Source organism: Eriocheir sinensis, chromosome 41 (genome assembly GCF_024679095.1).
Source record: "Eriocheir sinensis breed Jianghai 21 chromosome 41, ASM2467909v1, whole genome shotgun sequence".
NCBI classification, from domain to species: domain Eukaryota; kingdom Metazoa; phylum Arthropoda; class Malacostraca; order Decapoda; family Varunidae; genus Eriocheir; species Eriocheir sinensis.
Window position 1 is genome coordinate 6,366,920 of NC_066549.1, and position 25,277 is coordinate 6,392,196.

At 42.4% G+C, this 25,277-nt stretch overlaps 1 protein-coding gene across 3 annotated transcripts in view; it reads right to left on the reverse strand.

Annotated features, from left to right (window-relative positions):
* LOC127009559 (putative neural-cadherin 2) overlaps positions 1 to 25,277 on the reverse strand; it is a 93,739-nt gene that overhangs the window by 43,651 nt on the left and 24,811 nt on the right. For all 3 annotated transcript variants that reach the window (XM_050882745.1, XM_050882744.1, XM_050882746.1), the window contains exons 3-5: positions 4,829 to 4,957; positions 4,062 to 4,177; positions 2,273 to 2,437 (exon numbers count right to left, since the gene is read on the reverse strand). In XM_050882745.1, coding sequence (XP_050738702.1) covers positions 2,273 to 2,437; positions 4,062 to 4,177; positions 4,829 to 4,957 — 410 coding nt within the window. The remainder of the gene's footprint in view (positions 1 to 2,272; positions 2,438 to 4,061; positions 4,178 to 4,828; positions 4,958 to 25,277) is intronic.

A 25,277-nucleotide genomic window follows, 5' to 3' on the forward strand; every position in this document is an offset into this window, starting at 1 on the left:
TTTACTGTTATTTTTATCATTATTACCATTATCAGTATTCTTCTTATGATTATCCTTAGAAGTAGTAGGAGCTATAGTTGTGGTTGTTCTTCCAGTTATTGTTGTTGTTGTTGTAGCTGCAGTAGTTGTTGTTAGATGCTGTTGTAATTATTGTAGTTTCTGTTGTAGTAGTTGTAAATATAGTTGTTATAATCGTCGTTGTCTTTGTTGTAGTCGTTTTGACTGCTGTAGAAGCAGTATAATCATATGTAACTGTCAGAGGCTGACCGAGAGGCGTCACTGAAAAACGAATGACCACACGGCCTGAAGAAGGATGTCTCACGAGCCCAAACGACATCATGAACATGGTTTGTATGTGGAGCGCGGCGGGGCGGCGTGCACTGGTCCCGCCGCCACGAGACCTCTGCAGACACCTTGGGCCCTTGCATTGTGCCTGTCTGGTTTTGGGCTTTTTCTTTCTTTCTTTTCCAAAAAGAACTTTCCTCTTCAGCTCTCTCTCTCTCTCGTGATTTATCTAATCCCAAACGAATACATGTTGAAGAAACTGGTTTCCATCAACATTTTTTTACAAGAGGAGTAACAAACAGTTATGAGAGATGTAAACTTTGTGTATAGCAAATAACGTCACATTCTCCTCAAAACGACCTTTTCTGGCAGCACAACACTTATTGTTATAATTTTATCATTATTTTATGCATTGCTCTTGGTGTGTGGCCACTCGTGAGACGCATCCTGTGGGCAGATAACACAAGCCCCTCAAGCTTCGAACGACTGCTGTGGAAAGACAAACTTAACAAAAGGGAGACAATAACTTTAATTCGTTCTAAACATATTTTGATTTAGACCATAGAAATGCCAGTCCCGAGGTCCTGCACTTAAGGGTATTGTAAGGATATCGATAAAAAACAAATCATCTTTATAGATGCATCTCCTTGGCTGCCTTCCCTTTCTTCATCACTTATCACGTGCGTCACCTCCCCCTCGTCTTCCCTTCCATCAGGAGAATTTCAATGATAAAATACTTACAGGAAAAGAGCAATTATGAAATAATTGGTTTTCTGATTGGCACACCGGGGCGAGGCGAGGCGAGCTTGGAATAGGTGATGCATGAATGTGAGTGTATCGGACCCCACTGACGGCACACAGTGATTGCTAAGCGGCCGTGAGCGTCGGCATTGTCCCGCTACAGTAAAGATTAATGGGCCGCGCAGCGACGCCAAACAAATAACAATGTATGTTTATGTACCTATATGTGCCTACAGAGAGATGGATATAGGAGCGGTGCTAGTGGGATTTTTTTATATACATATATTTTTGCCTTATAACTGCTAGCCTTACCATAAAAAAATAAAAAAAGATAGATAGATAGGTAGATATAGACTTAGATACAGATATAGATAAATAGATAGATATCCTAACAGATTGATGTGTGTGTGTGTGTGTGTGTGTGTGTGTGTGTGTGTGTGTGTGTGTGTGTGTGTGTGCATGTGTGAGTATTCTCATTTATGTACGCACATCATATATTTCGCTCTTGCCTTGGTTCCCTATCATCTTCCTGCACTACCTCCTAATCAACATGCCTCTGCAGTGCACATTTCCCCTACTGGCTGGCTGCCGGAATTCAACTGTTTATATACGTATGTTCATCCTGCAAGACTAGTGTGAGGTGCCGACAGCAAGCCAGTCACTCCGTGGAAGGACACATTACCCCGCATTATCCCGTGCACTGATTACGCCTGTCGTGCCGCCATCACTGTGTCTTCGTCGTGTTATCAGCCCTCAGTTTGTTTACTATTCTAAGTCGCTGATAATAGTGGATTTAGAGATTTCCAAAAACAGCTTGAAAATAACTCCCTACACATTTTTTACTTAATCTTTTACGGTGTTTGTTTTAACCCGGTAGCAGCGACGGGACAAATTTGTGGCTTTACCATGAACCAGCGACGAGCCTAATTTTTGCCATGATATAAACCCCCCAAAATAGACGATGCATAAACTGATCACAAATGCGTTGATATATATTATGAAATGGTTTGCGTGAGTGATGATTTTTTCTCATTTTTCTCGCTTAGAGGGACCTTTAAGAAACATGATCCCCGCAGTTACCGGGTTAAGATCATTTGAGTGCTGCATATCATTCACTTCAGCGACCAATCATTCAAGTCGTCAGTCTCTTCTAATCCATGACGTACATAAGACAAACCTCACACACTTTCATGTTCACCACCAATTTTCGCAGCCCCCGCCCCCACCGAGTCGCTGCCCTTCCCACCTTGGCGATGATGGCTGGCAGGTCCCTGTCGTCCTCTTCAACAATGGTGAGCCGCTGATCAGGAACGAGAAACGTCGGCGGGTTGTCGTTAACGTCCTCCACACGCACAACCAGCACCGTGAGGGCGGCGCGGCCCCCACTCTCGGCGGTCACCACCAACTCGTGCTGAGGGAAACAGGCCACAAGGCTTCTTACACAAGGCTCTGGGTCGTATTATCAGACATATCGCTGACCAAGAACACATATTTGACACGACTTTCGTAGGAGTTGTGAGCATTTCCAGTAGTTTTATGACCCTGGTGGTAGTGTGACTCTTCTTCTGTACCGTGAACCTAAAGAAACACTCATTGGAACCCGACTGAGCCCCTCTTTGGCCTTTAGAAATAGCTGATGTGAGAAGCGAAAGTCTGTATTGCGTACGCAGGGAAACTAATATAATCAAAGAAAAGAATGACGTTTATCACCTCCGAACTCTATTGACGAGGGTGTTAGGGAACCAAAAGAAATCCTTTATGAAATTATGGAAATCAACATCATGATAGCAAGAAAGGATGGAATGACGCCTTATGATGATGAATAAAACAGAGGCATCATTACAGCATTACCACAACAGAACCTTAGAGCAAACAAAAATAAGGATGAAAATCTGTTGTACTGTATGATTTTCGAACACTTTTTTTTTCTTTTTGATGAAGTAGACCTTTTATGATTGCACTTTTCGTTCGTCATTAAAGCAATCAGTGCACTACAGGAAATCGCTGCAACACTAATTAACTACGTACAGTAATTGTTTATTATGTAATGAAAAATAAATCAGTGTTACTCGTTTTCAGCTTCCGTGCCTTCCAGCAGCAGCAAAAGGGTACATTTCCGCCGGGCAAAGAGATAATCACAAAGCGTTTCATCGAGACCAGACCCGAAACTAATTTAGCACAGCCTCCGCGCAATCTCCGAAAAGAACCAACACGGCGGAAGAGAAGGGCAATAAAACTCAAAGAAATCAAAGGTGTCCCGAAAAACGAAGAGCGAGAGAGCAATTGATGGCTGAGCGAACGTTCGAATCATCTCGCCACTCTAGAAAAAAAAGGCGTACAAGTAATGGATTTCGAAACGTTAAAAGTTACAGAAAAGAATCACAGCGCATTTCCTGGTTCCCTCTACCATTTCGATTACACATTGAGACATTATTCTACCAACCGCCACTGTATGCACGATTGAAGAAAGTACCCGAAACGTTAAAAATTACAGAAAATATTTATCCTCTATACCTTTCCAACTAGACACTCAGACATTTTATGAACAACCTTTAGTATATGCACGATGAAGACCTAACCTAACCAAAACCTAACCTAACCTAACCTAACCTAAGAATCCTCATCACCCCTTCAAACAACGCACGAGGCTCAGAAACTCAATTCTACGAACATCTTTTAGTATATGCACGATGAAGACCTAACCTAACCTAACCTAACCTAACCTAACCTAACCTAAGAATCCTCATCACCCCTTCAAACAACGCACGAGGCTCAGAAACTCAATTCTACGAACAACTTTTAGTATATGCACGATGAAGACCTAACCTAACCTAACCTAACCTAACCTAAGGATCCTCATCACCCCCCCCAACGAACGCACGTGGCTCAGAAACTCAACTCAAACGAAGGAGTTAAAGGAAAGACAACAGCAGACGGGGTTTAATTAGGTTCCAGCTTAAGGCGAGTTAGTGGCGATAAGTTCTTCAAGGAGTAGTTACGCGGCAGTTAGGGTGGAAGCAGACAACCGAACTTACCTTGTCGCAAAGCTCATGGTCGAGGGCGCCGGCCAGAGTGACGGTGCCGGAGAGCTGGTCGATGCGGAAGAGACCCTCAGTGTTGCCGCCGGAGATGTTGTACCTCACCTCCTCCCCTGACGAAGGCAAGGGAGATGATAGATAGATAGATAGATAGATAGTGAAAGGGTAAGAAAGCCGGATAAAAATATGCATTACGTTTGGGAAGTCGAGCAAAAGTTTCTTCCTCGTTGTTTTGTTTTACGAATGCATCATCTGTCTCCTATATCATCTGAGCCTTCTTTACTTTACTACTAACACCATTACCGTTACTAACCTAATAAATATTCAAGAACAAGAGACTAAATCAAGCCGCTATTCATCGTTTTTGCTTATGAATGCATCTGATATTTCCTAGCTTCTAAGTCTTCTAAGCTATACTACTAACACCATTAACATTACAAACCTATCAGTCAAAAACAAGAGATTAAATTAAGCTGTTTTCCACTGATTTTGCTGTACGAATATATCTAATGCTTCCTATTTTCTAACATTTCTAAACTATACCACTAACATCAACACTACTAACCTATCAAACAGCCAATAAGAAGAGACTTTAATCCTTTCCTCCACACAAACTGACTAAGCGTGTATGCAGCTGATAAGGCGCTAATTTCTTCTGTCTTCTAAGCTTTCTATACTATACCACCAGGATCATTAACATTCCTAACATACAAACATCAAAAACAGGACCCAATCAAGCTGCTTTTCCCTCCTCCCCAACTGACCGTGAGTGTATGCGGCAGTGACGGTGCTGAGAACGGTCCCGAGCGGCAAGTCCTCGGCCACCGTGACACAGAGGCGAGGAGACGGGAACACCAGCGGCGAGGGACGGCCCGCTGGCAGGAGGCGCGTGGCTGCACGGGGGGGCGGCACGGGAAAGAAAGAAAAAAATCACTGTAGCGCAATATACAGGAATAGTTTGCCTGCCCTGTGAAGAACGCCATGTCAAAATAATATCAATGGCATGCAATACTTTTTTTATCCCTCGCTCCGCCTTGCTGCAAATACTAAAAAAAGCAGAAATTAAAACTACAGTCCACGGTTTATTCGCTTGACATTGCTGAATGATAATACGTGGTTGGGAAAAGAACCGAATGCGTGGAAGAGATGCGGGAGGATATCAATACCAGGAAGGAAAACCAATTAGAGGGCGGACTGGTGTGTTTCTCTTAATTAAGGGGATGCCATTATTAGTAAGGGAGTAAGGTGTTTTCGCGGGGATGTCTGTGCCTGATGACGAAGACTAAGTAATGACGGATGATGCCCCCCACTGAATCTATACCTTTTTGTAGTAGTAGTAGTAGTAGTAGTTGGAGGAGGAGGAGGAGGAGGAGCAGTTGTTTTTGTTGTGGTTGTAGTGGCTGTAGTGGATGTAGTTGATGCAGTAGTTTTTGTAGTGGATGTTGATGTTGATGTTGTTGTTGTTGTTGTTGTTGTTGTTGTTGTTGTTGTTGTTGTTGTCGTCGATGTTGTTGTTGTAGTAGGGGAAGGTGGAGCAAAACGGCACCCTTAAGGTTTCACTCCAGATTTTGCAGCAATTTTGTACTATATTCAGAGATAGTTGGTGTTTTTGCAATCTTTATTCATCATTAAACAAAATAAACTCTCTTTGGAAGAACCGCTTTGGATCCTTTACTCATGAGAATTAAAAAAAAAAAAAATAGCCACAGGTGGGCCATTTTGTACAATGGGTGGGGCAAAACGGACCTCACATATGGGGCAAAATGGCCCTCATATGGAAATGCTTGGTAACATGCCAAAACATACGTTTTGATAGAGAATCACACTAGAAAGAGTACTTAACATAAAGCTAAAATAATCTAGTTCTTCCATTAGAAAATAATCGCTCTTAGGCTCAGTAGCATGAACAACGATGAATTCTTATAAACTACTCACAAATGAAAAGTGAAATTACCTTCCTGAACATAAAAGTTCTTATGCCATTACATAAATAAATGATCTGTGGCTCAATAGCATGACCACCAATGAACTCTCATGAAAGTACTCACATGTGAAAGTGAAATTACCTTCCTGAACATAAAAGTTCTTAATGCATTACAAAAATAATTGTTCTTTGGCTCAGTAGCATGAACAACATGAACTCACAAATGAAAAGTGACATTACCTTCCTGAATATAAAATTAATATTCATATAAAAGAAATAGAGAACAATTTGTCCTTATCTTTGTTCAGTGAAGTTGTGAGTTAGTTAGCAGCAAAAAATAATTATAATTGTTAAGTGGGCCGTTTTGCGCCAAGGGCGATGAAAATGTTAACAACAATCTCAGCGGAACAATGGTGGTGCAGAAGAATGTTTCAGTAGTCAGACTCATTCACAGAGTAGCACCAAAGAATCATGCAATAACACATGAAATTATGAGTCACAGTATTCCTACAAACACGATTTTATCAGACCCTTACCAATAGATCAGCTGGTGAGAAAATATTCTGGGATTTTTCACACAAACAAACGACGGCGTCCAGACTTGCCCCGATGTTACAGCTGACTAATGAGCCGAGGAGTGAGTCCGTATCCTTATCAATAGCAGGCAGAAGCTAAACACACAGAAAACGGGCTGGTCCATATTAACCACCTGTGCTAATTTGCCCCACCTTCCCTTACTTGTTGTTGTTGTTGTTGTTGTTGTTGTTGTTGTTGTTGTTGTTGTTGTTGTTGTTGTTGTTGTTGTTGTTGTTGATGTCGACGTTGTTGTTGTTGTTGTTGTTGTTGTTGTTGTTGTTGTTGTTGTTGTTGTTGTTGTTGTTGTTGTTGTCGATGTTGTTGTTTTAGTATATGTTGTTGTTGTTCATGTCGAGGACTCATTTACATTTACCGATTGCAATCCGATGGGTTAAAAATGTTACAAAATAGCCTTGGAATCGAGGGCCGGAGGTTATACTTTTTAAAAAAGCAATAAATATTAAATGAAGTGTAAATAAATGAACAAAACATAGAAAAAATAACACGTAAAAAAATTAAAATGTATAGCAAAAATTATAGATAGGGGACGAGATAAATGAAAATACAATTAAAAGAGATAATCAAAAAATATGGATGCAATGCGATAAAAAATGTTAAATAAATTGTTGAAACCATGGAAAGAAAACCCGCTCATGAAATACTAAAAAAAAAAAAAAAAAAAAAAAAAAAAAAAAACATGACCTTATTTAATTTCCTCTCCCTTGTAATAATTATCTCCCACCATGATACACGATACAATTATAAAGCATCATTAACTCACAGGGATGTTTTGAATGTTGATAAGTAGGATATGTATGTTCACGGGGGTGGCGGAGAGGATGGCGAGAGATTGGCGAGAGGTTGGCGAGAGACTGGCGAGAGATTGGCGAGAAGTTGGCGAGAGGTTGGCGAGAGATTGGCGATAGATTGGCGAGGGGTTGGCGAGAGATTGGGGAGAGGTTGGCGATAGATTGGCGAGAGATTGGCGAGAGATTGGCGAGAGATTGGAGAGAGATTGACGAGAGGTTGGCGAGAAATTGTCGAGAGGTTGACGAGAGATTGGTGAGAGATTGTTGAGAGATTGGACAGAGATTGACGAGAGAATGGCGAGAGATTGGCGATAGATTGGAGAGATATTGACGACAGATTGGCGATATATTGACGATAGGTTGACGAGAGGTTTGTTAGAGGTTGGCGAAAGGCTGACGAGGGGCTGAGGAAAGGCTGGCGATAGAGTGACGAAAGGCTGACGAGAGGTTGGCGAGCAGGTGGCGATCTTACGGCTGGAGATAACAAGCAAAGACGGAGGTGATGAAAAACAAAAGAACAACAACTCCGCGCACGGCATAATAATTGTGTTGAAGGTTACTAGTGGAGTGGCAAAGTAGAAGCACTCGCAAAGAAGTATAAGAAGACAAAGATAATTAGAATGAAGAAGCAAGAGGAGATTATGATGTTGAGAATAAAGAAGTAAAAGAAGCTGAGAATGTTGCGGATAAAGGAGAAGTAAAAAGATGAAAATGATAAGTTTAAATGAGGTAAAAGAGGATGAGAATGATGAAATAAAAGGTAAAGGAAGAAAATGAAGATCAGGATGACGAGGATGCTAAAAAGGAAGAATAATGGGCAGAAGAATGTGTTACAGCAAAAGAAGAGAAGAAAGAAAGAGAAAGAAAAAGAAGATGACAATGATGAATAAGAAGATGATAATGATAGTGATGATGAGGAATATAAGGATGATGAAAAAGAAGACGAAATAGCAGAAGAATAAAAAGCCACAGAAGAAAAAGAAGAAAGAAAAGGAGACAGAACATGAGAAAGAAAAAGAAGAAAAGGAAAAAAAGAAAAAAGATGATGATGAAAAAGAAGATAATGATAATAACGATGAGGATATGAGGGTACTAGGAAGGAAGACGAAATAGCAGAAGAAGAAAAAGCAGCAGAAGAAAAGACATAGAAAGTAAAGGAAAGAAAACGAACAAAAATAAAAGAAGAAAAGGAAGACAACAACAATGAGGAGGACAAAATCGAAAGACAGCGTAATAAGAAAACAAGAAAATCTGCAGGTTATAAAGTCACACTCTCTTCAAGCCTAACACACGATCTTCTAGTAACTGCAGAGTAAACAAGAATCGTGCCTTGAGGAAAACACTAGAAGACGGTAAACAAGAACGAAGATATTATAAGCACCTCACCCTCAAAAGCCATCTCCCACATTCTCAGGAGATAAAAAAAAAGTCACATTCTCCTCAAGCCTAACACACAATCTTCTAGAAACTGCTGAATAAACAAGAATCGTGCCTTGAGGGAAACACCAGATAGCTTTGAAACATAGACGAATATATTAACACTTCATCCTCAAAAGCCACCATCCACTCCACTCTTATCTACGAACTTCAGAGGCGCAGCAAAACTTGAAGCGATTCGTCTTAAGCCTCCATCAGTTGTCGACGCTTTATCATTACATTCAGCGAAGTTTCCTTTTCTGCAACTCCGTGAATGGCAATCGTTGGGTTTCCTTTTCTGCAACTCCGTGAATGGCAATCGTTGGTTTCTCTTCATCCTCAGAGGCAGTGGCGCAGCAAAACTCAAAGCTTTTCACCTTAATTAAGCTTCCATTAGTAACTGTTGTTGTCTCTCTTATATTCGGTGGAGTTTCCTTTTCAGCAACTCCGTGAATGGCAATCGTTGGTTTCTCTTCATCCTCAGAGGCAGGGGCGCAGCAAAACTCAAGCTTTTCGCCTTAATTAAGCTTCCATTAGTAACTGTTGTTGTCTCTCTCTTATATTCGGACGAGTTTCCTTTTCTGCAACTCCGTGAATGGCAATCGTTGGTTTCTCTTCATCCTCAGAGGCAGTGGGGCAGCAAAACTTAAAGCTATTCATCTTAAACCCTCCATTAGTAACTGTTGCTGTCTCTCTTACATTCGGTGGAGTTTCCTTTTCTGCAACTCTGTGAATGGCAAGCGCTGGTTCCTCTTGTTAGCAGCCGCGGGCAGCTGGGTTCATGCGAAGTCCACTAACTCGTGCGGTCCCATAACGCCAGCAACCAGCGGCCGTCTAGATGGAAGTTATGGCTAATGTGATCGCCTCTACTAGACCGCCGTGGCCAGCTTTCCACCCGCGGATCGTTTCCACTCACGTATATCTCTTGTTCTTTCCATTCTTCTCTTTTCCCCCATTGTTGCAGTTGTTTTTTCCTTCATTTTCCATCTCCTGAGGCTAATGTGATCGTTTCTGATAGGCTTCACACTCCACCCACGGATTGTTTCCACTCACGCATATCTCTTGTTCTTTTCATTCTTCTCTTTTCCCCCATTGTTGCAGTTATTTTTTCCTTCGTTTTCCATCTCCTGAGGCTAATGTGATCGTTTCTGATAGGCTTCACACTCCATCCACGGATTGTTTCCACTCACGCATATCTCTTGTTCTTTCCATATTTCTCTTTTCCCACCATTGTTGAAGCTGTTATTTCCGTCATTTTCCGTCTTTTTAGGCTAATGTGATCGTTTCTACGTATAGACCTCCACGGCTTCAATCTCCAAGCGCGGATCGTTTTCACTCACGCATATCTCCTGTTCTTTCTATATTTCTCTTTCTCCGATTGTTGAAGCTGTTTTTCACGCTATTTTCGGTCTTTTTAGGATAATGTATTCGTTACTACTAGACCGTCACGGCTTCAATCTCCACCCAAGGGTCGCTTCCACTCAAGCACATCTCTTGTTCTTTCCATATTTCTCTTTCGCCCATTGTTAGGTACACCAGTTTTTCCCGTCATTATCCTTCTTTTTTAGGCTTTCCCACTCTCTCGTTTCCTTCCTTCCTCCGTGCTCTGAATAGTTCTTAATTGTCTTGAGGAAAGAGTAAATAGCAGGCAGTGTTGACAAACGTCCTGAATGAATTGCGAGGGCTAATTGCTCCGCGGTGCTCGGGTGTTCTCACTGTCCTGGTGTGTGTGTGGGAGTGAAGTTAGTAGCCTGTCTATATGCATCATCTTGGCCGCCGATATATATACACTTGATCCCGGTGAAGCGTGCGTGCGAGGCAGTCTTCAGGAGTAAGAAATGAGAGAACAACAAACATGATGAAAGAACAACAAATAGAACATTGAAATAGATTAGTATTGTTGAAAAAGACGAGAAAAATGATTATAATGATGAGGAATATAAGGATGATAAAAAAGGAAGACGAAATAGCAGAAGAATAACACTAGAAGACAGTAAACAAGAACGAAGATATTATAAGCATCTCACCCTCAAAAGTCATCCCCCACATTCTCAGGAGATAAAAAAAAGGCACGCTTGATAATTATACGCATCGTCCTGGCCGCTAGTACACTTGATCCCGGTGAAGCGTGCGTGCGAGGCAGTCTTCAGGAATAACAAATGAAAGAACAACAAACATGATGAAAGAACAACAAACATAACATTGAAATTATTTAAGGTATTGTTTCCTACGCGTGATAATTATATGCATCGTCTTGGCCGCCAATACACCTGATCTCGGTGGAGCGTGCGTGCGAGGCAGTCTTCAGGAATAACAAATGAAAGAACAACAAACATGACGCTGAAGTTGTTTATGGTATTTTTTTTTACAGCAGAGGAGTCAGTTCAAGGGCATAAAAAAAGATAGCAAATATGAAAAAAAATCCCGTTATTCACTGCTCCTATAAAGAGTTAGAGGAGTGGCCGAAAGATAGTATGGTTTCCTACGCTTAATAATTATTGTGATGTTTATTTTTTAACCCCTAAAGCATAAACACCTTCAAATATGGGAGTAACGAATTATAGAACAACAAACACAATGACAGAACAACAAAGATAACGTTAAAATTATTGAAGGCTTAATTTCCTTGGGTGATAATTATTGTGACGCATATATCTACTCTCAAACACACACAGGTAGGGTAGGCGGTGGCTGAGTGGTAGCGTGCTGGGACCACATTCACCACGTGATGGACGACGCGAGTTCGAATCGCCACGCTACCACCTCGGATTTTTCAGTCACCGCCGAGTGGCTTAAAACTACCCACATGCTGTCCTGAAGACCACCCATCAACCCGGACTCTAGAGGAAACCGTCCAACCGTCCTCGAGGTTGGGCGTTCTGTATCGTCTCCGCCAGTTCTCCCCCACGCAGTTGCTATCCATATACAGGGGCCTTGTCCGCCCTCGTATGGAGTATGCATCTCACGTGTGGGGGGGCTCCACCCACACAGCTCATCTGGACAGAGTGGAGGCTAAGGCTCTTCGACTCATCAGCTCTCCTCCTCCTACTGATAGTCTTCTACCTCTTAAATTCCGCCGCGATGTTGCCTCTCTTTCTATCTTCTATCGATATTTCCACGCTGACTGCTCTTCTGAACTTGCTAACTGCATGCCTCCCCCCCTCCCGCGGCCCCGCTGCACACGACTTTCTACTCATGCTCATCCTTATACTGTCCAAACCCCTTATGCAAGAGTTAACCAGCATCTTCACTCTTTCATCCCTCACGCTGGAAAACTCTGGAACAATCTTCCTTCATCTGTATTTCCTCCTGCCTACGACTTGAACTCTTTCAAGAGGAGGGTATCAGGACACCTCTCATCCCGAATTTGACCTTGCTTTTGGCCACCTCTTCTGATTCTTTTATGGGAGTAGCGATTGGCGGGCTTTTTTTTATTATTGTTTTTTTGTGTGCCCTTGAGCTGCCTCCTTAGTTGTAAAAAAAAAAAAGTGAATCAAGAACGAGTTCCGGGGGGCAGCATGAGCCAAGAAAAGATGGCGCCACTATAAATACTTGCCTGCGCCATGACGGGCTGGGGCCGAACACCATCCAGGCCCCTCATGCAAGCCTACCGGCGCTATAGGCGTAGACGTTAAAAAAAAAAGAAAAAAAAAAAGAAAGAAACATACATGGTTCCGAGTGATGCTTTTATTTCATATTTGCCGTAAGCCGCTCAAAAGCCTTTCCTTCACAATTGTCGGGTTCGCCGTGAAAATGTTTTGGTCATTATTGATAGCAAGAATAAACACCCGACACCTGAAGCTTTAAAGGGGGGGAGGGGGGTTAAGAAGGAGGGAGTAGAAGGGGGGGGGGGGCAGGGCAGGACACGTGACTGACACCTGCCTCTGCCCGGCTTTAATGAGTCACGGGTTCGTCCACACACACAGCTCGTCTCTCGCGATGCGGAATGAAAGTAAAAGTCTTTTGTCCGTGTACATACAAGCGTACTAACAATGAACGAAGTCGGATAAAAACAGAGAGAGAGAGAGCAAGAGTAAAGTGCACGGCGGCGGCGGCGGCAGACTGGAGCAAACTCGGTTCAAATTAAATTCAGGTGTGTGTGTGTGTGTGTGTGTGTGTGTGTGTGTTTAGATTACTAGATTAAGGGCTACGTGTAAGGTGTTTTAATAAAGGCATTTCGACTTTGAATAACTAAGCTGAACTTAAACAGAAAACCATGATGAAGAACAAGCTGTAATATAAAGACTGAATAATGACAAAACTTTACACTCATTGTATTTTTCTTATTTTGCGTCTATTTTTTTATTTTTTTCTTATTCGTATTCTGTCAGTAGGAAAATCGACCTCATAACAAATGTCTGTAGAACGTAACTTGTCTAATTAATGAAAGACGGATGACTCATTGTATTTTGTTATGCCTTGGGTTCTTATTAACATTCACGCAAAAGGAAAATCAGTCTGAATAGAACGTAACTGTTGTCTACTGCATTATGAACGGATGCTTCACTCCAGACAGACAGAACGTAACTTGTCTATTTTAGCGATGAACGGATGACTCATTGTATTTTGTTATGCCTTGGGTTCTTATTAACATTCACGCAAAAGGAAAATCAGTCTGAATAGAACGTAACTGTTGTCTACTCATTATGAACGGATGCCTCACTCCAGACAGGCAGGCGCAGAGTTCTGTTGTCCCGTCCCGTGAGCTGAGCACGAAGCCCTCACACAGCCGGCCAGGGCCTCGATAAGCCTTTGGCCCCGGGCGAGAGCGAGGCAGCGTGCTCCTCCTAATTAGACGAACGGAACCAGTTACCTAAGAGCTCAGTGTACAAGAAGATAATTCACTACACAATTAACATTACCAAGTCAGGGATTGCTTTTACGTTCCCTCTCACACGCTCATATTTCCGATCACATTATATTTTGTTTCCTTTTATTTTCGAATTTTTGTGCATCGTCCCACATTGAAGGTTTGAGTGGAATCCTAACATGTTAATCTACAACACTCTAATAGCACAACGTTACTAAGTCGATGATTGGTTATATACTTCCTCTCACGCACTCATGTCCCCAGTCCTTATATAATTGGTTTCCTTTCTTTGAGGATAACGGTGCTATCTTAACCCGTCCGCTGCGATTGGCACTGATTTGGCCTTCACTGGTAGCCTGGTCACATATAGTCCCAGGTCTCTCTCTGCCTCTGTGGTGGATAGTGGTGTGTTTCCCATGTGGTACTGGTATGCTGGATATCCCCTCCCAAGATGCAGGACTTTACATTTTCTTCATTGAATTGTAGCAGTCATTTTTGTTCCATTACTGTAGCTTGGTGATATCTTCTGGTAGGAAATCCGTAGTCAATGGGTTAACATAAATAATTCGGTCGGACGTCGTGATTTAGCATTGCTCTTTGAAGGCCTCGCTGCCACACTACCATCCATCCTCGGTGCTCGCCTCTCATGTCAAACCAAAGTCGAAATTGTGATCGTTGAGCAAAGCATAACTGACATTGATTGACTGACTGACATTGATGACATGCCCGGAGTTGTCAAGCACTGCACTGTTTCTAATCCTTACCCTTTTGTCCACTACAGCCAGGCAAGTTTAGCTCGGCCAGCGGTATCGAATTGCAAGTTTTCAGTTCATTAAAAAAAAGATTGTTTCAGCTTACTTCGCCACGTTGAAATACACTTTTTCATTTTTGTGGGTTCCGAAATGGCATCAGGACAGCTTTAGAAGTCCGAGGTTAATGAAACTGGTTTATATCCTTTTCTATTTTTAGGAGAAATGGCATGCAGTTGAGGTTGGTGACGCGGTCAGATGTGTAAAATGTAATGTGGCAGAGGACGAAACGAAAAGCAGATTATGGCCATTAAGAAGACCGATAGCTAAGGGTGCTTACTTTTTAGTGTTATTGTACATGGAGAGAAATCCAGAACACCAAAAAGCAAAAGGCAAAAGAAAAGAAAAAGGATAAAAGAAAACCTCGGAAACCAGAGACATATTTTGCTGCGAGTCCTGGTTTTTTTTTCTGTTCAGGCGCCGCTGACCTCTCTGCTGGCCACTCTTCTCTTCTTTCTTTTTATAGGCGCAGTGCTAGCGAGATTTTTTCTTTTTATTTATTTTTGCCCTTGAACTGCTTCCATTGCTGTGAGGAAAAGTAACCAAATAGGGGAAGGAGCCGTGGAAAAGGGCTTTTAGAGGTGACTCAACCACGGCTCACTGGACGCCTGGACGGTATGTGGTCCCTGAGTGAAGATGCTCGGCTGTAGCTCCCAAACTAACCACGGGGCGGGGATTGAACTCGCGTCGTCCTGAACGCGGCGCCGTCACGCTATCCATTCAGCCACCGCCTCCCCAATGCATGCACACCACACCCTCGTTTTTTATCTCTCTATTGCTGGAAAATACTCTTATGGAGATTCCCACACCGAGTCACCATGGCACATTTTAATCAAACCTTACCATACCTAACCTAACCTAACGTAAACTAACCTGTGCAGGAGTGGGAGCCATATGCCAGTAGAGAGATCGGGAATGTGCCGCCCCTGGCCACACAAGGATATGGCACAAGCCTTCACGCACAGCAATAGAGAGATAAAAAACGAGGGTGTGGTGTGTATGCATTGGGGAGGCGGTGGCTGAATGGATAGCGTGACGGCGCCGCGTTCAGGACGACGCGAGTTCAATCCCCGCCCGGTGCCACCAAGCTGGGATTTTTCAGCCGCCGCCGAGTGGCTTAAAACTACCCACATGCTGTCCAGAAGACCAACTATCAACCCGGACTCTAGATTCTAGGATTAAAGATGAGCTCCGGGAGGGCAGCATGAGCCAATGCAAGATAGCGCCACTATAAACACTCCCCTACGCCAGAACGGGCTGGGCCGACCATCAGGCCCCACCGGAAAGAAGCCTTGGGCCGACCATCAGGATCCACAGGGGAGAAGCCTACCGGCGCAATATGCCACGACGTAAAAAAAAAAAAAATCCGCCGGCAGGAGTGGCCACAGATGTCTTCGTTCCCCTCCTGATGGCAGCCTCTCGTGACCCGCCCGCCGCACGAAGCCTTTACTTTATTACCATTGCCAAACATACCTTGCTCTCGTGCAGACTGTTTTTATTTGCACTCACTTCACTCCCGCTACTAATGCTCCACGAGAGGCAAACAATAGGAGCTTTTACGAACGTCCATGAACAGAACTACATCGCATTCACCGTTTTTTTATCTTTGTTTCAGTTTCCTTTTATTTCCTGTTCTCTTTTAACTGTCGTGTGTGGCTGTTAACTGCCTCGTCCAGCACCCCTTTAATCCTCTTTCGTTTTTTTTTTCCTTTCTTCATCTATTTTTTTTTATAATATTAGTTTTTTTTATCAGTGGCTTAATAATATAACGTCCTTCCTCGTCATTAGTCATCCCTCAAAATCATACGTTCATAAAAAATGGATGAACCCAAAATAACATGATAGTAGTGGTGGTGGTTTTAAGTGATTGATAATAAGTACAAAATCTTCCTCAGTTGCACCATTCTTAAGGGGAGCGTCCGCCGTTAATATTTCAAAAAAATCGGAAAAATTGAAAAAATTCACACGTCTTCGTACACGCCTCAGCTAGCTTGTGGCAAAATATTATGAAGAAATAAGCAAAAATGACAGAGTTATGGCTGAACTCCCACCACCCACCCTCTTCCGCTCGTCACTTGCGTCACTATAAAACACTTGCCTGCACCATGACGGGCTGGGGCCGACTACTATCAAGGCCCCTCAGAAAATTCTACCGTCGCTGTAGGCTGGCACTAAAAAAAAAAAAAAAAAAAAAAAGTTCCCCCCTTCCCCCCCCCAAAAAAAAAAGCTATATTCATAAGCAGGTGCATACATCGTCATGTTTCAGCGTAGAAAATAGCCTAGAAGAATATTCGTTTGGAATCTTGAGGCATACTAAAATTTTTAGCATCTGCGATGGCCTTGGCGGCGGCAGAGCTGACACACACATCAATCACCCCGGAGGAGCCAGAGATAAGTTTCGCACGTCGGCTCGATTTTCAAGAAAAGAACACCACCAGACACACGGAGTCCTACAAAACAACAACAAAAATGGAATTCAGTAAAGAATACCAACCGGGAAGGCATCTACGTTAAAGGGCGAACTCTATAAATCCGCGGACTTTAACTCTCCTTTTTAGAAAACGGGATTATTTCAGTTTTTCTTCAAAATCTTCGCCGCTATTTGACCGATTTTAATAAACAAAACATCATTGGAAAGAGGAGCTAAAGCGCAAGTTTTTTGTCCAACGTTTTCTCTTTATTCAAGCTACAATTCTCGTAAAATAATAAATATCTTTAGATACACCAACAAAATTGAAAAAAATTCTCATTATTTAAGAAAAGCAAAATGTATAGTTTCCTTGGACGACTATTTAGGATTCTGCTTTAAGTTTCTCTGGTAATTTTTTCAGCATCGTAAGTCATTAGATGAGAGAAAAATTGAGAGTTATGTTAAAAACTACATTTTATTTTTTCCTGCTATTATGTATAGACTTATAGATCTGAAAGTATATTACTTCACCATAAGCATACATTTCACATGAATATAATCAGGATCATACGCTGATAATTAAAGATATGGCGGACGCCCCCCACGTGTCAGTGACTGCATACTAATTTTCTCTCACAGACTCATGTTCCCAATCCTGTTATATTTTGTTTCCTCTTTTTGCGAAGCTGTGTACATCCTCCTGCCACTTTGAGGATTTCGTGCGGGTATACGTGTGACATACTCGAATAATTATCTGGACCACTCAAAAAGAAATACACACCCTGGCAAAATTGGATCCTCTTTATGAAAAATCGTTCTTGGAGGGTTGTCTCGTTAGCGTGTGATACGTCGCTTGAATAATAATTGGGACTAGGGAAGAGGGTATACACACAGGGGCAGCATTAGACCCTCTAGATAAAAAATTAAAAAATAAAAAGTTCCTGAATGCTTTTGTTTTTTTTACATCTCTGACTGAAGCGCAGATAGGCTTTCTTCAGGGGCCTGGATGGTGGTCGCCCCAAGCCCGTCATGGCGCAGGCATTTTTTTATAGTGGCACGAGTTATGCTTGGCTCATGCTGCCCCCCGGAACTCATTCTTGATTCACTGGACGGTTTCTTCTAGAGTCTGGGTTGATGGATGGTCTTCTGGACAGCATGTGGGTAGTCTTAAGCCACTCGGCGGTGACTGAAAAATCCCAGGTAGTAGCGTGGGGATTCGAACCGACGTTGTCCATGGCGCCGTGAATGCCAGGGCCGCACGCTAACCACTCAGCCAGTGAAAAGGGAATACACGTTCAAGAATTTCCCTTTATTTCCTTTTGTTTTTAGACAGTCGTGTGTGGCTATGAATGAGTGATGAAAAGTAAATGAAAACGTCCTTAGATGCTTGTATTCGTGTGGTAATGTTGCTTAAAGAACTATCTGGAGTAATGGTACAGGACACACTGGTAAAACTGGATCGTCTAAATAAAAAATCGTTCTCAGCTGTTTGTACGCGTGCAATAATTTCGCTCGAGTAATTATCTAAACTAATGACTAGGAATCACATAGTCGGGCAACACTGAACCTTCTAAATGAAAAACCGTCCTTAGATGTTTGAACGCGTGTAATGATTTTGCTCGAGTAATTATCAAAACCAGTGACTAAAGGAAGCACACAGCCGGACAACACTGAACCTTCTAAATGAAAAATCGTCGTTAGATTCTCGTTCGTGTGATACTGTTGCTCGTAAAAAGGGAACACTCCAGCAAATTTGGACCCTCTAAATTCAACCCGGTAGCAGCGACGGGCCAAATTTGTGGCTTTACCGTGTAGCAGCGACGGGCCAAATTTGTGCCATGATTTAAACCCCCAAAAATAGATGAAACATAAACTGATCACAAATGCTTTGATATATATTATAAAATGGTTTGTGTTAGTGATGATTTTTTTCTCATTTTTCTCGCTTTGAGGGACCATTAAAAACATGTTCCCCGCCTGCCTCGGGTACCTGTGAACACCTCGTCCGCCCCTGCCGCACGCCATCCCCGCGCGCGATGCTCCGTCACGACTCACATAACCGGGAAAAGTGAGGCTGCATCTGTATGGGCGTCCACGTTTTGATGTCGGATATATACACGTTATGGAGGTGCCGCTGTAAAAGTAAGTCAATATATTCATCCATTTTATAACATATGTATGCATGATTATAGGAGTGCGATTGAGGTATGTTTTTTTTTTTATTAATCTATCAGCATCTTTTTACCTGTATTCTATTTGTCTATTTACCTGTCTATCGGTTTGTTGGTCTGTGCCTTTTTTGTTTGTTTGTTTGTTAATGCATGTATCTGTCTGTTTATCTTGAAATAGAAAGGTAAGCGACTAGATAGATAGATAGACATACATACAGACAGACAGAAACATAGATAGATTAATGTATAAGTAGACAGATAGAGGTAGATAGAACATCATTGTGGTGGTCATCCTTCTCCCCATCCGTTTCAAGCCTCGACTTAACGCAATGCAGACCCTCGACTTAAATGCAAAGTGCCGCCGCCTTTAGCGTTCAGGTCACGTGTGCGTATACAGCTCCCAGATGGCGTACACACACACACACACACACACACACACACACACACACACAAGATAAAGATATATTTTGATCGAGAGAGAGAGAGAGAGAGAGAGAGAGTGTTTAATTGATTTCTCGATTGAGTGACTATTGACGGACTAACTGATAGATAGATATAGATAGATAGTAAAGTAGACAGACGTACAAGTAAGTAATTGCTGGTCATTAGACATTTGAGAGATAGAGACAGACATAGATAAATAAATTAGAAGACAGATAGATAAGTATTCGATAAGATCAGGGTTAACATGCATATGCTCCCAATTATCCTCCGTTTCCGATCTTCACAACGGGAAACTCTTAGGACCAGTACCTCAGTTTAAAACAGTGTTGTAACCCCTTAAACCGATCAATACTCTCCATAACGCCCAGGCTTTCTACTTGCCGCCAGATACTAAAGAGCTCTGTGTAGTTTCCTCAAATGTCGTAGCTTCTATATGAACACCGAACACTACGCAAGATATCTCCATAATCTTTAATATTTTGGGAAGCTAAAGTCTAATCCATCGACTTTGTTTTCATCGGTGTCAGCACGAGTCTTTCCAGCCAAAGTACTAAGACGTTTTCTAAGTCTATACCATTTTGTTGCCGAGTCGAAGAGAATGAATGGTCGATAATCACAGGTCACCATTGTTTTCGTGTGGAGTAAGAGCCTTAACCACCACGACTGTTCTCATATGTGACATCACGAGTTTCCCCAACCAAACTTAAAAGGTAGTTCCACAGTCTTCAGTATCTGGTTTCCGTGTCGACCCGTGAAAGTGCCGGTAAACACAGGTATGCATTGTTTTCGTGTGGAGCGAGTTTTACCTACCAAACTTTAAAGGTAGTTCCACAGTCTTCAGTATCCGCTAAAGTTGTTTTCATCGGTGACAACACGAATCTTTCCAGCCAAACTTACAAAATATTTTCAAAGTCTTTAGTATTTTGTTGCCGAGTCGAACTGTGGGAGGGATCTGTGGAAGGTTCTGTGGCTGTGGACCCTAATCACAGGTGTGTCTCGTTTTCGTGTGGGCCAAGACTCGTTTTCACCACAACTGTCTCTATCGGTGTCAATATTAAGTCTTCCCAACCAAAATTACGATCGTATGTCCCCTGTTTCATTCCTATTCAATCCCTCGCCTCTTCCCCTTCCCTTGACGGTTCACGGTCGCGGCCACCTGTTACAATCTCGCTGTTGGGCACATGATTCCCTTTCAAGCGGCCCCGTGCATGCCTTACCGCTAATGTGACGCGGGGAAGCCAATAAAATGTAAATATGCTTCCCGGCCGCTGAGCGAAGACCGGATTGAATTAAGGTCTGAGCCGATTCTTATGCCCCGCCAATCATGAAATCTCGCTTTTATGATGTAGCAGAGATCACACGTATCCACTCATTTCACTCGGTTTTAATTTTTTTATTGGCTCCTCCTCCCTCTCCTCCACCTCCTGACTTTTATATGGTGTAGCAGGATCACACATATATAGGAATTAATTCACTGACGGGTTGTTGTTGTTTTATTGGTTTGTTTGTTTTGGTCCTCCCCCTCCCTCTCTCCTCCCTCCCCCCCGGTTCTCACATAGCTCATTCCCCGGGGCTACAAAGCAAATTCTGTTCCCATTGCTCTCTTGGGCCCCGCGCAGTTTTGTTTATTCTCCTCTATTTGGTCAAGAGCATTTTACCGAAACCAATTTTCAGCACGTTGCCGCCCCTCCCACCAGCGTGTGTCTCTCCAAAGTTAGGATTGCCTCACCTCTTATACTCGAAGGTTTCTCCCGCCATACACAAACACAGACACGCACACAGACACGCACACGCACGCTCTCTGCCCCCAATCCGCCCACACGCTCACACACGCACACACACATACACAGACTGAATACTGATTAACCACGATAGCCAGACAGTCAGAGTGGACGACAAACATACTGAATACTGAATCAGTGAAGAAGTGGTTTTATGAATGAGACAAAACAAAGATATTCAAATAGACAGGTAGACAGACTGATTGAGTGAGCGCATGATTAACAGACAAATAAGACCGATGCATAGGTGTGTAAATAGACAGATAGGTTATTGTAGGAATGTCTTGTAACCACCTACACTAAGGATTGTATGAGAAAATATGTCCACGTTTGAAGGAATGAAAAAATGACGCGAAGTGCATTCATTAGCAGAGATATTTTGATGGTAAAAGAATGTAAAAATAAGTTGAAAAAGGCTTAATTGGGTAGATTTTCTAGGTATGGGAGTTAAACTGCATTTTTTTTTTTTTTGGCATCCGAGACAAAAAAAAATAAATACAGCAAAACACTGCTCCTAAAAAAAGTGGGACAGGAGGAATTTCAAAAGTTTAACCAATATCTGTTGTAGAAGTGCCTTTATACTTCTCTTATTAAAGTGTTCAAATCGTATAGGAATGAGGAAAACAAACAAAGGAAGGCTGTTCAAAGTGGATCGTTGTTCCACCCGAAGTTGACCTTTCTTCCGACCTTATGTTCTGTTTTCTTTTATCGGAGCAACGAATGGAGGACTTTTTTATTGTTGTTGTTTTAGTTATTTTTTTCCCTTGAGCTGCCTCCTTGATAAATAGATAGATATAACGACGGGGAGGCACCAACACAAGCAAACGTGGACAGGTGAAGCGGTTTATCAGTAGCTCGAGCGAGACGAGAGGGCGCATGAAGGAGCTATCACACTGGGCAAATTTTCCGCGGATCATCAGTCAAACCACGATTTCCGCTGCGTGGTTCTCATTTGTTTCTTGTTATTGCTATTGATGATGATGGTGAGTAATACCGTCGTCCTTCGGTGAAATCTACCGTAGCTTTGGAAGATCGTGGACACGTCAGAAAACCACGGAAATATGAGAACCACGCCAGCGGAAATCGTGGTTTGACTGAAGATCCACGGAAAATTTGCCCAGTGTAATAGCCCCTTAAGCCAACCAGGGTGAAAGTAGTGTATATATTGCCCTAGAAGACGCGTGTCATCGAAAAAAACGTACAAGTCCCGTCAACAATACATATTCTGCAACAATTGATCTCGAAACAAGGGTGCAGTTCCAAAGTTCGGTTCCAAACTCAATCTTAACGGCTTGAACTTTGTTTCCCATTGTTACCAAGCCAAAAATCATTCCTCACTCTTGACTGATGCCATTCGCCACGGCCACCGCCACCAACACGCTTACACAAATGTTTTCAGATGGCTCTTTCTTGCCCATCTCCCTCCCCTCGGAACCCAAACTTCTGCATAAACCACAGTTTATGCAGGGAGTTTATATATTTAGTGAAACTCGGGTAGGGTTTCATATTATATCACGCTGGCAGGGGGAAAGCAGTATTTGATTGCGCATGCATCGTGATTAAAATGGGAGAGAGGGTCGTGGGCACCGTTGCAGATTATCGTACTCAGAACCGTATCGTATTTACCAGCAGCAGATTATCGTATTCAGAACAGAATCGTATTTACCAGTTTCTGAGCCATGACTATTGCAAAAAGACACCGACAACCAACCATTTCAGTGATAACTATATATGAATCTAGTTATCGGGATGGAAGAGACAGTTTTGGTGTCGGAAATCAGCAAATATAGGAGCCTGAGTACGACAATCTGGCACCGTTGGGTCACTCGTGGGGTTTAGGGCCGAGCACCGTTGCCAGATTATCGTACCCAGAGCATAGTATTTACCGGTTTCTGACGCCTGACTATTGCCAAGAAACATCAGAATCTAACTCTTTTAACGATAACTATAAATGAGTTTCGTTATTGGAGCCCAGAAGACAGTTTTGGGGTCGAAAATTAGCAAATATAAGAGTCTGAATACGACAATCTGGCAACGTTGGCAGAAGCGATACGAAAACACACACACACACACACACACACACACACACACACACACACAGAAGCGATACGAAAACACACGCCGCTCGTGGGGTGGAGGGCCGAGGAGGACTATGCAGATTCGGCGAAAGAGGAAAAGCAGACACGAGAGAAATGGACGACACATGAGTATAAATAACCCACGGTGCATAGAGACGGAGGGAAGGGAAAGGAATTGAACTGCAAATTGAATAAGGAGCCATAATAAAAGTCGGAAGCGTGGGAAACCAGTGGATATGTATACCAACCCGAGATTGACCTCTCTGTGGCCACTCATATATTCTCTCTTTCATAATGGCAGTGATTAGCGGGCTTTTTCATTTTTTTTTTCCCTTGAGCTCCTTCCTTTACTGTAAAAAATATGACAAAATGATTAAGGAAATGAGTTTAACTAATGGATAAAAAAAAAGTGATGTCCAGCTTGGGTTCTAAATGCAAAGGTATATATTAAACTTATGATGAGAAGGAAGTGTAAAAAAAAAATGAGTGTAGTTAAAGACATAGCGAGACAAACTCATTAAAAAAAATAAGACATAGATTACTTAACGGACAAAGAAAAAGTGAAAATTAGCAGAACAACTTAACTAAATGCGAGAAGTAATGCCCAAATGTTGTTATGTCTAAATGTTCACTCGTTTATAATTTTGTGAACATGACATAGATTACATAGATTACATAGACATAGATTTACATTAACGGTCAAAGAAAAAGGGAAAATTAGCAGAACAACTTAACTAAATGCGAGAAGTAACGCCCAAATGTTATGTCTAAATGTTCACTCGTTTATAATTTTGTGAACATAAGACACAGATTACATAGATTACATAGACATAGATTTACATTAACGGTCAAAGAAAAAGGGAAAATTAGCAGAACAACTTAACTAGTAAATGCGAGAAGTAATGCCCAATGTTATGTCTAAATGTTCTCTCGTTTATAATTTTGTGAACATAAGACATAGATTACATAGATTACATAGACATAGATTTACATTAACGGACAAAGAAAAAGGGAAAATTAGCAGGACAACTAAACTAAATGCGAGAAGTAATGCCCAATGTTACGTCTAAATGTTCTCTCGTTTATAATTTTGTGAGCATAAGACATGGATTACATAGATTACATAGACATAGATTTACATTAACGGTCAAAGAAAAAGGGAAAATTAGCAGGACAACTTAACTAAATGCGAGAAGTAATGCCCAAATGTTTTGTCTAAATGTTCACTCGTTTATATTTTGTGAACATACACGCGATGGCGATTCTTTGTAGCGACTTCCACGCGTTCCCGTTTCATTATATACAAACTCGCGTGAATATATCGAGGGAGTAGCAACATTCAGGAGACACAACCCGAATTAAGCCATTACTCTCCAGCCTCAGGAAGAACGTAAATTCATTCCTTATTATGCCCCCGAAATACACATACGTGCACGTGTAGTATATACCTGAGGGAGGAGACAATTAGGGCAGGTGAGGCTGTTTATCTAGCGTTCGAGCGAGACGAGAGGGCGCATAAGCCAGGGCCGAGAGAATTAGAGGAGGCGGGAAGGTAAGGCTGGAGACGTTTCATCAACCCGTTATCGTGTTTCTCTGCACCACCGCACCTGAGGACTTATCCCGCCCACCCACTACCTGCCTAATTACCCTGGAGCCCACCTGTGCCCGCCTGCCGCTGGTACGGAATCACACGGTTGCCTCCTAGACGATATGTGGTCAGATTCAGATTGAGATTTTTATTGAGAAAAGAGGAGGGGAGGGGTACATACATATAACTTAGCCTAACCTAAGCTAAACAAATCAAATGCATGAGACGAAGATAAAAAGGGGGGTGAAGTAAACAGAGCGAAGGTAGGAGGAAGAGGGGCATAGGGCGGACGGCTTGGTGTTTTGCGATATATGGTCGTTATCGCGCTCAACCGCATGTGTTGTTTATGTTGCACCAGTTTTAACTAATAATCCCGCTATGCTGCTATTAATGTCTG